Raw genomic sequence first — 12,707 nt, forward strand, 5'->3', positions numbered from 1 at the left:
TTGGCTTACAAGCAGCAAGACTCAAGAACATTCAAAACCATATAGAAACTTCTTAAGGTCATTTAAACAAGTTGACCCAAGAGGTCTAGAGAACCTCATAACAGTGTGAGGTATCAAGAACTTGTAACAGTTAATGTTATGAGGGGTTGTCAGAGTTATTTGTTGATTACATAGGAATGTTTTTGTTTTGTTTTTTGTTTTGTTTTGTTTTGTTTTTGGTAGGATGCCTCATAGGAATCCAGACTGGCACCATAAATTAGACAGCAACAAATGTTTAATCATTTGCAGACGATAAAATTGAGACAGGGATAAGAGACAAAGCTAAATCTAAGGTCAAAACTGAGATTAGATTATTTACCTATCTTGATCAAGTCAGGGCTAGATAATGTGGTCATTGACCTCGGAAGGTCAGAAGGATCTCTGATCCAGGTTACCAGCAAGGTGACTGAGCAAATAGTGGAAAGAGAAGCTGAAGATGGAGCACATGCTCAGAAAGGAGGGATTTCATTTTTACAGTGTTCCTTCGACTTTTCAGACTATAGAGACAATATAAATAGGCTGTTAAAATTACCGTCTGGTGTAGAAATGTAAGATAAATGGAATTTGATCTTTGCTAGCATATTTATTGTTTAATAAACTTTTTATTTTGGAATGATTTTTGAGGTACAGAAAAGTTGCAAAGATACTACAGAGAGTTCCCAGATATCCCTCTTACAGTATTTTATTACATGTGTTACAACTAAGAAACCAACATTGGTGCTTTACTATTAGCCATGCTTAAGACTCCTCCCCCGACCCTTGATTTTACTAGTTTTTCTCCTAATGTCCTTTTTCTGTTCTAAGATTCTGTCCAGGGCCCAATAGTTGGTATGTGTCTTAGATTTCTCTGGTTTGGGCAGTGTCTTAGACCTTCCTTGTTTCCCATGACCTTGAAAGTCTTGAAAAGGAATAGCCAATTATTCTGTAGAATGCCCCCCGCCATCTCTTAGTATACCCAGGCTTTCTGCATCTGTATTTAATCACTTATCTTTGTAGCTCAGTGGATAAATGTTACCATTAATAGTAAGAAGAATGTTTTCCTCCATAGACAATGCCCTGAATCATTACAATTCATTGCTGGAATTCACATGATAAAGCCATTCGTACAATTTGCTTTGCCCAAAGAATCATTGTTGTGATTATGTCTTTGACCAAAGATCTATTGCAGATTTGACTGATGTTCCTCAAAAATAAAGCTTTACAATGATTTAAATTAAGAAAATCAAATGCTGAGTCATGGAATTTTAGGTCCTAAAAGGAATGTTGAGAGAGAGTCTAGCCTGCTCGTTCCCAAACCAAGTTGCAGGTCCCCGTCAGCTGTAGAGTTCTTAACCGTACAGACTTCAGGGCCCTCCTTCTGGGGATTTGGAATCTCGTGAACGTGTCTGTTATGGTGGAGCAAAAAGAACGGTTGAGAATCCTTGATTTAAACACGTAAAGGACCCAGGTTTTCGAATTCAGAAAGCCAGATTGGTATTTCTGGTATTTTGGTTGGGGGTGGAGGCTGTTATTCACACTCTTACACCAAGTAAAGTTTTAAAAGAGGAACAATCTCTCCTAATTCCCCCAGGGGGTGTGTGCAGAAAGAAAAGTGTGAAAGGGGGCAGTCCCGCATATTCTCTAGGACGTAGGGGCTCTTAGAGGGTTTATGCTTATCAGCCTCTGGACTTCGCACATCTCCTTAAGCTGCCTGAGGAGAATGACAGGGAGAGATGAGACATGAGTGCCGATTAGAAGCAGTGTCTGATGGGACAGAGAAACGCTAATCCTTGAAAAGCTAAAAACCACTGGGAAATTGCACTCATTTTGCAATTTTATGGCAGGCATTGCCTGGAGGATGACAAACATTCAATATTCTAGAAAATAATCTGTTCCTAAATTGGTCATGTATTATGTGTCCTTTCAGGGGATAGATGTGCCTCCTCCTTATTCTTTTCTTATACCAACATTAATATCGGTCTTTTTCCTGAGTGAGAGGCATCTTCATACAGTATTGAATGTAATGATTAATAGAGGGAAGTGTCCCAACATTTTCTAGGAATATTTTAATTGGATATACAAAAATTTTCTGTATGGATTACATAAAACGTAATACATAATCCAGAGTAATTGGGTCTCCCTCACAGCAGGAGGTCAGTTGTGTTTAATCTTTTGCAAATTAACAAGTTTAAAAGTAGAATTAAATCTTCTAATTAAAGATATTTAGTCACTAATCATTTTAGCTGAAGTATTTTTCCATTTGTCTTCCCTTTGGTAATAATGAGAACTAACTTTATAATAAAATTCCATAAATAAAAAATTAGGTTTCAATAAAAGTTAATATCAGTTGAAAAGAATGTTTCAGGGGACCAAGATAATGATTTCCTGTTGACAAGAAGTATTAACCAGCCAAGGACATTTCAGATCCATTGACTTTTTTTTTTTTTAATTCAGTAAGTATACACTAAAAGCAATAGATGCCGTATCTCTTTGATAGGTTTTGTTTATATAAGTTTGTACTGCATCATTTTAAAGCTATGGCAGGCTTGTTTTTGGCTTTATACAGGCTTGTTTTTGGCTTTATACAGGCAGGGGGAAAATTAAAAGAAATGAATGTCTCCTTTCTCCTTTATGCATTGATTTTAGTTAAAATTTGGTTTTGAAATGTAAAATTATGGTGATTCCAATTTCTTTGTGTTCTCCCTTCTTTAATCCAAATAATGGCCTGATGCCTTAGTAAAAGTTATAAGGTCCAAATCAGCAAGCTTTGGGCAATGGCAATTTTGTTGAAATAATTGGGAAATTTCAAAAATATATTACTGTTTTATTGTTAAATGATTCAAAAGAGAAGTATTTTGTATTCCATATCACTAAATTGTCATTTATTTTCAACTCTGGCATAGATTCTGTGGCTTTATACAAATCACTTAACCTTTCTTTGCTTTTGAGTCTTCAAGCAAATGGGAGTATAATGCGTGGATAATCATTACCCTTACTCATAGAATTACTCTACAGGATATCCAAAAATGTCAAATTACCTTAAAACAGTTGTACAAATAATAAATAATTGCATGCTCCCACTAAATCACTTATTTATTAATTTGCAAGTTATTAGCTTTGCCCTCTTAAAGAATGAAATTTGTGCAATGACTAATTTACATAATTTTCTATTTAAATGCATGTAATTAATGGTAGTAAAATTAGAAAATAATTGATGCTAATAATTTAGAGAATTAGTTTTCTTAAATCTTTTTTCTACGTAATGCAATTTACACATAATAATCATTCTGTTTGTCCATCAATAACTTAATTATTCTAAATAATTTTATGATTTTACAAAGGTCCTTTCTTTAAAGGATTATAGGACTTCTATTTGATGTCAGCACCCACTTTCCCGTATAATTGCCTTTAGCAGCTTGCTTTCACTAAAGATGGAAATGGTTCTATTTCCTTACTGTGTTCTCTGCTGCTTAACTACAGCAGAGTTAGTTATAGGCATTTTTCCAGTATGCCGGAAGCAGTGCTCTTATGGGGGTACTTCCCTTCAACTTTTAAATGGAATACACTTCAAATATGCCTAGCATAGATACATGTGAACACTAACACGCACAGGCTTACACGTAGTTACGAGTTGAGGCCACCACAAAAACAGAGCTCTGTGTCCATACGTTGGAGACTCTGGGGAAGTTTAATCTCCACATATTTTTTGTTGAGCACCATTTTGCACACCCGAGCACTTTTATATAACTCATCCAAGTTTCAGTTGAAGTTGTAAGGAGTGCATGTACATCGCTCAAACTTAATTAACCACTTGGGACACGCAGTACAGATACTTTTAAAGCCCCAAACCAATGTAATGGACACAGTTGCTTTCTCATACAGCTTCTCCAGATTCCTTCTAGTTTATGTGTGGAATGATTTCTCAACCAATCATTTCTCTTCAAACCTAGCCAAGCCTATTGCTATGTAAAAAAAAAAAAAAAAGGGGGCGGCCTGGTGGCTCAGGCAGTTGGAGCTCCATGCTCCTAACTCTGAAGGCTGCCAGTTCGATTCCCACATGGGCCAGTGGGCTCTCAACCACAAGGCTGCCAGTTCAATTCCTAGAGTCCCACAAGGGATGGGGCTGCGCTCCCTGCAACTAGCAATGACAACTGGACTTGAAGCTGAACAGCACCCTCCACAACTAAGATTTAAAGGACAACAGCTTGACTTGGAAAAAAGTCCTGGAAGTACACATTGTTCCCCAATAAAGTCCTAATCCCCTTCCCCAATAAAATCTTTAAAAAAAAAAAAAAAAAAAAAAAGGAAAGAAAAAGAAAGGAAGGGAGGGGAGAAAGAAAGAAAGAAAGAAAGAAAGAAAGAAAGAAAGAAAGAAAGAAGGAAGGAAGGAGGAAGGGAGGGAGGGAGGGAAGGAAGGAAGGAAGGAAGGAAGTGAAAGAAAGAAAGAAAAAGAAAGAAAGAAAGAAAGAGAAAGAAAGAAAGAAAGGAGGGAGGGAGAGAGGGAGGGGAAGGGAAGCTAAGGGAAGGGAAGGGAAAGGAAGGGAAGGGAAGGGAAGGGAAGAAAGAAAAAAGAAAGGAAGGAAGGAAACTTTCAGCATCAGAAGAGAGAAAAATGGAAGGTAGAGAAGAAATGATGGGGCATAGATTAATTCTGATCAGTTATTTTCAAACTGTGTTCCACAGAAGGGTAAGTTGGGCTGGCCAATGGGGGGGGGGGGTCCAATGACTTCATCCAACATTGATTTTTGAATTTTGGTTATACTTGATCTAGGGCTTCTGAAGGGCTTCCTTTGGTATTTTAATTTTGTCAAAATGTATTGATTCAATCCATTAATAGGCTAGGTAGAGCTAGAGATGATAAAAAATAAGGAAGGGCGTGTGTGGGTACGTGCATGCGTGTGTGTGTGTGTGTGTGTGTGCGTGTGTGTAAAGGATGCTGTGTTAGTTTCTAATGTGGGATAGACCCAAATCAGTTTTATCTGAGAAATTAAAATTCGTAACCCCCTCCCAAATGCCCATGAAATTTAATTTTCACTTCTGGAATAAAGATATTTGTTTTCCCATCTTTAAATCTAGAACTTATTTCCTCTTTGTGGTTGATAAATTAATCTTTTTACTTTCATGATAAAAATCAGTGTAAATACATTGTGTAAAATGGAAAGAATAAACCAAAACAACAACAACAACAAAACCTCCCTGAAACTACCCAGTACCCAGGGATAAGTAGGGCTGATGGGTAATAGCAAAAAAGAATGTAATTATGGAGATGAATTATGAAGTAATTTCTTCAAAGTGAGTTAGAATCGATTTTGTTATTTTCTTAACAATATATTAAAATGGAACTGAATTTTTTTTAAAAAAAATCATTCAGTCATTAACATTCCTATAGATTAATTTAAGAGTTAAATAGTATTTAACCAGTGTGTACTGTTTTCCACCTTAGATGGTTGTATTTGGAATGTAATATTTGCCTGGCTGAAATGATTTAGATCAGTGGTTTTCAAACTCTGCTTCTTGGAGTTTTCTTAGAAATACTCCAGGGGCTAGCATGTGGGGCACAGGAAACAAAGCAGGCAGGATTCTGGCTCCCTTGTTTCAACCTGGAAAACCTCACATGTATCTCTTTTGTATATCAAGAGTTCTGCTTAGGATTTCAATTAAAAGGAATTTCATTACTGAAGAGAAACAAAAAAACTTTGAAAATCCCTGGCTTGGATCAAGCCCTACTCTGTAGCAAGGAGCTGACTCTTAAAATTTCTTCCACACAGCATCTAAATTGTATATTTTTGTAAACTAATTTTAATATCAAAATTTGAAACTAAATGTGTGTGTGTGTGTGTGTGTGTGTGTGTTGATAAAAATGTGTATTATGTGAATCTTTCTTAGTATCTTCACTTTTGCACGTATTCGTTCAAACATTATTTATTGCATGGTTATCGTTGGCGATACTAAACCAAACAGGATGGTTCTTACTGTTAAGGCACTTTGGGACAATGAAACGTGAGGGAAAATACGATGACTATCAGTGTGTGTATGATAGCATGTTAAATGGTAACGTATTTAGGGGGTGCTTAGGGACGAGGCATAGAAGAGGTGGTACTTGAGAGATTTTTTAAAATTAAAATTAATAAGTTAAAAATTTTAGTTAACATTCCTGTGGGATGTTTTTAAATTATAAGAGTAATACATGTTCACTTTAACAACTTTTGAGTTGAATTTGCAAGGACAAATGGGAGCTGGTTGGGTGGTAATGGGCCATGGTGGTGGTGGTTCTGTTTCAAGCAGTCAGGGAGGGCTCCACGTTGGGACCAGATATATTGATGGCCTTCTGGGGCACACTAAAAACCTTGAAACTTAGTTTGTGGGTATGTATAAGGAAATAATAAAGTGTGTGTTATTTGAATGACATAATCAGATTTGTGTCATAGAAGATCATCAGACAGCAAGCAGTGTGCACAGTGGATTATAAGGGAGCATGAGTAGGAATGAGGAATCCATTCAGGTCAGTTGCAAAGATCCAAATGAGAAATGGTGATGGCTTCCACCAAGTTAGCAATGGAGATGGGAAAGAAGGGGACAGATTGAAAAAACCGAGGAGAGTCGTTAAGAGTTACTAAGTGATTGGATGTGAGGACTGAAGGGGAGAGAAGGGCCAGTGATAACTTCTACGCTTTGACTAGTGCAGGTGGATGGATAGCCAGTGTCATTTCTTGGAATGGAGATAGAGGAGCACAGGTTTGACACAGTGAATGAAAGTGGTTATATATGTTGTTCTATGAGAGTGTGTGAGTGTGTACATGTGTTCTAGACCTGGATCTGAAAGTGTTCAGGTATAAGCAGAAGCCCTGGAGCCCTGGCTTCACATCTTTACCCACTACTTCCTAGCTGTGTAGCCTTGAACCTCTAAGCCTATTTTTTTCATCTATAAACTAATATAAAAATAATACGTACCTCCTAGGGTGATTGTGAGGTAGAATATAGCATGTAGTAGCAACTCCATGAATGTTACCAATATTGTTATTATTTATCTTCCTCAGACTTCAGTTTCCTCATCCATGAACTCATTGGTGGGTGGATGGGGTACTGGATTAGATGATTTCTGAGGTCCTTTCTAGCTATAAAGTCTTTCATTCTGAGATGTCTCCTCTTTGTTTACATGTGTGTAAACAAGCACAGTTTTACTCAAAAAAATATTAATCACTTCTAGGAACTTGCCACATCAGACTCAGATTCCCCAACAGCAGACGACAGGTGAGTACTGAAAGTAATAAGTTACTGAATATGGATGAAGTTAATAGGTTGAAAGACAATTAATGTACTATATAATTTATGAAGCGTTAGCTTCACCAAGTAAGGTAAAACAGTTGTGTTATTCGTTATTCAGAGTTAGAACCTCAGAATAATAGCTGATTATTGCATAGACTGGCATCAGAGTGAAACACAGGGTAAATGATCTTAGAGCAAAAGCATCCATGGAGGTCCTGTCTAATTAAGGAAGATTGAATGAAATCTTCTTCCTTCAGCGAAGCTCCCTATTCTTCCCCATGGTATGAAAGATTCTTAGCTTAGATGTATCCAGGATTTGTCTCAGTAAGTGAGCAGCTTGAAACTGATTCTTACAAAAGGAAACCATTGTAACTAATCACTGAGGCTTCAGGGGGATAAATGAGAAATGGTTGACGTGGTTCTAATGCCACTTTAAAAAGCTGTTATAACATGACCAATGAAAACAAGATGGCGGACAATTCTCCCTAGACTATTCTATTTCCCTAAGACATACTTTCTTTAAGTTTATTTCTTTCAAGTGTCCCTAAAAAATTTCCACAGCCAATTATTTCATTCATCTCGGTACAAGTAGGTAACTTAATTCATGATTGTCTTCTAATTAGTGGTTGATTCTTAGTTCTAATTGCCAGGCAACCAGTAATGCCTTTGTAGCTCTTTTGGAAAAGCAAGAGACATTTTAAAAATGTAAGTTGGATGTGGAATTCTGAGTATGAATAGTGGTATTGTGGTAGGGAAGCTATTAAGTAAGTCTCTTAAAAACTTGAGGCACATGTAGAAATGTATTGGATGTTTTCATTCAAAAATTATCTTGTTTATTACGGCTTTCGGGAATTTAAGGAGATTTTCGTTTGACAACTTTTCAAAGATTTGAGGCAAGTATAATGAAGTTGTTCATCAGATTTTAATTACGAGATAACGTTTATCAGAATTTACCCCACAATTTTGATTACTTGTTTTAATTAAATGCTAACATGTTTCAACAAAACTGTTCAATATATTGATGTAAGCATTCAGGAGATTGATGAAGGAACAAACTTTATTATAAATATGTGTTATCTAAAGAGCAAAGAACTAAATGAATCCCTACTACCTCTAATTTCATGGCTTTTTCTTAAACAGGAAAACTTTTTAAAGACTGTTTCTACAGCGGATTTGCTAAAACTTCTTCCTCATTAACCTCATAGACTGCCATGTCTCCTAAGATCTCTTTCCTCTGATTATTAATTATTTCAGGCAAGGAGTAAGTAGACGGGAGACAATTTCTAGCAAAATAGTGAAAAAAAAAAATTAGTATTTTAGAAATGCAGATTTTACTTGGGAGCCTAAGTAGATGATATTACAGAGATTGATTTCATAGTTGCATATTTTTAACAAGTGGACCTGTTAGTGTGCTGCATTTTAGTAATAGGCAGCATTTCCAAATACAAGACAATTTATGCCTGAGCAAACGTGATAAGAGGCAAAGAATTTCCCTAGAGGGGTTTTAGGTTGTCGTTCAACCTAATTTTCTAAATTATTTTTCTAAAATAAGTTTTGGGGAGCAGGCATTTTGCTTACATCAAGAAAGCTTTGGTCTCCTTTTCAGTTAACACTATAGCCTATTACCTTCTTGTTTTCTTACATTTTTCTGTAATTTGGAGCATATTATGGACTAAAGTGTACAATTTCCTCCTGGTTGTTTTTTTTCTTCTTGTTTTCTGTGAGTCCCCAAAGTATCTAAGTGCTAAAGAGAGAGAAAGAGACCACCCTAACATTTTTTGTAATTGTGATAGAGTATTGTGTTTCTACCTCTGGTAAATGTAAAACCAAATAGAGTTATACCTCCTGGAGAGAAGAGCTAAATGGGCAGATTACATTCTTGATTCCCATTCTATTCATTTGAATGAAAAAATAAAGTTTGTTTCTCAGTTTCTAAGTTGTTCTGTCCATACATGCATGAATTCAGTTTACATATTTCATGGGTACAATAGCTTTTCTGTTCCTCCACCTTGGTTATTGTAGAATCACAAAGAGGCAGCAACATTTGTGCATGATTATCTTGAAATAATAATTTGCTTTTCCCAAGTACCTCAGAGCACTATGCTAAGTGTCACAGTTTTCTTTATGAAGGTAATTTAAGCACAAGGTCTGTCTCTGGAATACCAAGTAATTTTATTTGTAGCTAACTATATGGAATTTGTCAAAGGAGAGTATATTTTGAAGTTTGTTTTATTTAGTTAGTTATTTTCTTTTAAAGGACCATCCAAACTTTAAGAAATGAATTGGCTGCCGGTGTTGTAATCTTGGACTTAAGCACTAGCTGGGGTAATAGAGCAGTTAAAAGCTGACAATAGCCCTAAGTTTGGAACAGACCCTCGCTATTAAGATCTATGCCCCTTCCGGTTTTCTCATTTTCTCAGCTGAAAAGCCAGGATTAAAATGTACAGTCATACATCCCGCAGTCAACCGCATGCTTTTTGTTTATTGTGGGAGGAATTTTCAGGCTGTGACTTTTGGAACATTAGATAGCTTTGGCCCAAGAAGGAGAGGACTAATTTAGAATTTTTCCTTTCTAAAACATTTTACACCAAATGCAGAGACATGATTTTAAAATATGTAAGAAGATAGCAAAATGACGCCTTGCCGTAATTTGTTGTGCTCAAAATCTACAAGTGTCCATGCCCTGACTAACACATGCCCGTGCTCATTCTTACACGTCACAGGTAAATGGAATCCCTGAAGAAAGGAAACTGACCGAAGCAATGAATTTATAATCAGACAGTATAGCAGCTATATCTTATTTCTTCTCTCTCCCAATAATGCATGAGCTTTTCCGGCATATGATGTGCATGTTGACAGTATTAAGTATGTACCAAATAATACAATATAACTTTCATTTTACTAATGCATTTTTTTTGTACTTAAAGCATTTTTGACAATTTGTAAAACATTGATGACTTTATATTTGTTACAATAAAAAGTGATCTTTAAAATAAATATTATTAATGAAGCCTAATGTCTGGTGAAATTTACTTCAGAAAGTATTTGATTGCCTCCTATATAGCAGGAATCTTTCATTGCTAAAGAACAGTTCATGTGGTCATTCTTCATTCAGCAATCTTTTACAAATATGTAAAAGGTCCGTGTTCTGTGTTCTAAGTGAGTAAGCCATTTAAATAGTCCTTTTATCCTTGGGGCCCGTAAAGCCTGTTCTTTTGTATACCACTACTTGGAGTGTCTGGGTAAACCTGGTTTTATGGGTTGTGGATCTGATGACACCTAGTTCACGAAAGGCAGTCTAGGTGCATAATTACCTGACTCCATTATCAGATATTTGGTTTTAGAGGCAATCCAGGAGCTATTGCTCAAAAAGACAATAGTCACTGGCCGACGGTGATATGAATTAGCTCCAAAACTCCAGGCTGCCCTGCGATAACACTACTTTCAAGGCTTAGCAGAGCTTCCTCACAGCAAGTCTGTCTTTTCTTTTAAGATACCCCATACAAATGAGATCATAAGAGTATTTGTTTTTCTCTGTCTGACTTATTCCATTTAGCATAACACCCTCACAGTCCATCCATGTCATTGCAAATGGCAGAATGTCCTTCTTTATGGCTGAATAGTATTCTGTTATCTAATTCAAAATATTGATTGAGCACTTACATATGCCAAAGATTGCTATAGATGTTGGGAATACAACAGAAGGCAGCAATACAACAGAAATACTGAATTAGGTTGGTTCCCTCCCAAAACAGGTCATTCATTTGGAAGGTGATCCCATGAAGCCAGAGTGTGGAAGCAGAAAGAGTGAGGAGGTTAGGAGGTCCTGAAGGAAAGCCAACAATAAGGTGTGGCATTGATCTAGCTTTATTCTGGAAAGCAGAACTCAGTCACCTGGGGATCCGTCTAATAAATATATAGAATACACCTCAGAATTTTCCCTCCAAGTAACAGGAGATTTAGACTTTCATCCACTGACTTACCATCCTATAGTTCAGAGTTGCATGAGGGGGCACTAATTCCCTTGCACTTTTGGGCTTTAGCTGTGAGCAGGCTGAGCAAGAGCCTGGTCGTCTGGAGAAAACCCTGGGGCATAGATGCTGGGAGATGCTACAGAAACTTGAGGTGAGAAACCTAGAGAGAAAGCTGAACAAGCTATTAAAAAAATGTCTTCATCAGGGGACACTGCTGGATTTTGCATAGCATCATTGACATACAATGTTAAAAGGCAGTTACTATCACTAGTACTTCTTAATTAACATTTCAGTTTGCAGTGGGATGAAATCATTGATGCATAGCATACAACTTGTGATATACAGGAAGTTAATATATAAATGAGAATTGTTTGATGAGCTTTTTGTTCTTTCACTGAAAACTCCTGCCATGAGAGGATTGATTTTTCATTTTGGGAAAAATTATTTTGTGAGCTGTGTTAATATGACAAATATACCCCTGAAATCACAGGGGCTTAATACAGTAAAAGTTTACTGATTACTCATATCATAGCCCAGTGTAATTTACTGTCTTCCTCCATCTTGTGTGCTGTATGATCTGGAACACATGATATCCAGGATTTCTACGGAAAAAAAAATGAGCTGAAAGGTCATGTGGGATGTTTTTAAGAGTTAGGCTTCAAAATGGCTTTTATCACTTTCATCTATACTCCATTGGCTGGTAATGTCATATTATCCAAACATAATTACTATGGACGCTATGAAACGTAATCTTCCTGTGTACTCAGGAAGAGGAAATGGTGTGGTAAACATGAACATTGTCTTTGCTACACAAATGTGGACTGGACAAAACGTGATGAGTGCTTATGGACTAATCGCTGCATATAACAATGAAAAACATAATTATGCAAATAATAGTTCTTTCGTTCCCAATAACCTAAATTACGAGTTCGAACTATTAATTCAGTGGAAGCAACAACAACAAAAAACTGCCTAGATATAATAAGCTAGGTAAACATATTTTGGAGAAATATTGCACTGAATTCTTGTAGAAAAATATATGATTATAAGTTCAAAATCGCTTATCTGAAATTCTCAAATCCAAAGATCTTGATGTTTGCATAAGTTCAGAACAAATCTATTTAATGGTAGAACCTCACTTAAACAAAAATGAGGATGCCTATTTTGTCTTCTTACTCCTACTTGGTGTGATGTTTTGCTATAGAAATTTTTTAACATTTCATAACAGAATATTATCCTAACCCTACTGAATATGTTACATAATATAAGGGACATAATTTATATTAATTACATTAATAAAACCTGAAAACAATTGAATATTAAAATATACCTGGTCCTAAGAGTTTCTACTAGTGTATTGTGGACACATATTACTAATTTTATATTACTAATATTGGTATATAACATTTAATTTTTCTGTGATTTTTATGTGATAAACTTCTTTATATC

The 12,707-nt window shown here is 36.1% G+C and overlaps 1 protein-coding gene across 11 annotated transcripts in view; it reads left to right on the top strand.

Annotated features, from left to right (window-relative positions):
* Positions 1–10,534, top strand: part of SGCE (sarcoglycan epsilon) — a 63,935-nt gene extending 53,401 nt beyond the window's left edge. For 4 of the 11 annotated variants that reach the window (XM_033088811.1, XM_033088808.1, XM_033088799.1 and 1 more), the window contains 3 exons: positions 7,226–7,269; positions 8,143–8,177; positions 10,008–10,290. In XM_033088811.1, coding sequence (XP_032944702.1) covers positions 7,226–7,269; positions 8,143–8,177; positions 10,008–10,058 — 130 coding nt within the window. In that variant the 3' untranslated portion in view covers positions 10,059–10,290. Of the gene's footprint in view, positions 1–7,225; positions 7,270–8,142; positions 8,178–10,007 lie in introns of all 11 variants that reach the window. The other 7 variants (XM_033088801.1, XM_033088809.1, XM_033088800.1 and 4 more) reach the window with 5 other exon arrangements.
* Positions 10,535–12,707: the final 2,173 nt, after the last annotated feature.

The sequence above is a fragment of the Rhinolophus ferrumequinum genome, chromosome 20, assembly GCF_004115265.2.
Source record: "Rhinolophus ferrumequinum isolate MPI-CBG mRhiFer1 chromosome 20, mRhiFer1_v1.p, whole genome shotgun sequence".
Taxonomy (NCBI): domain Eukaryota; kingdom Metazoa; phylum Chordata; class Mammalia; order Chiroptera; family Rhinolophidae; genus Rhinolophus; species Rhinolophus ferrumequinum.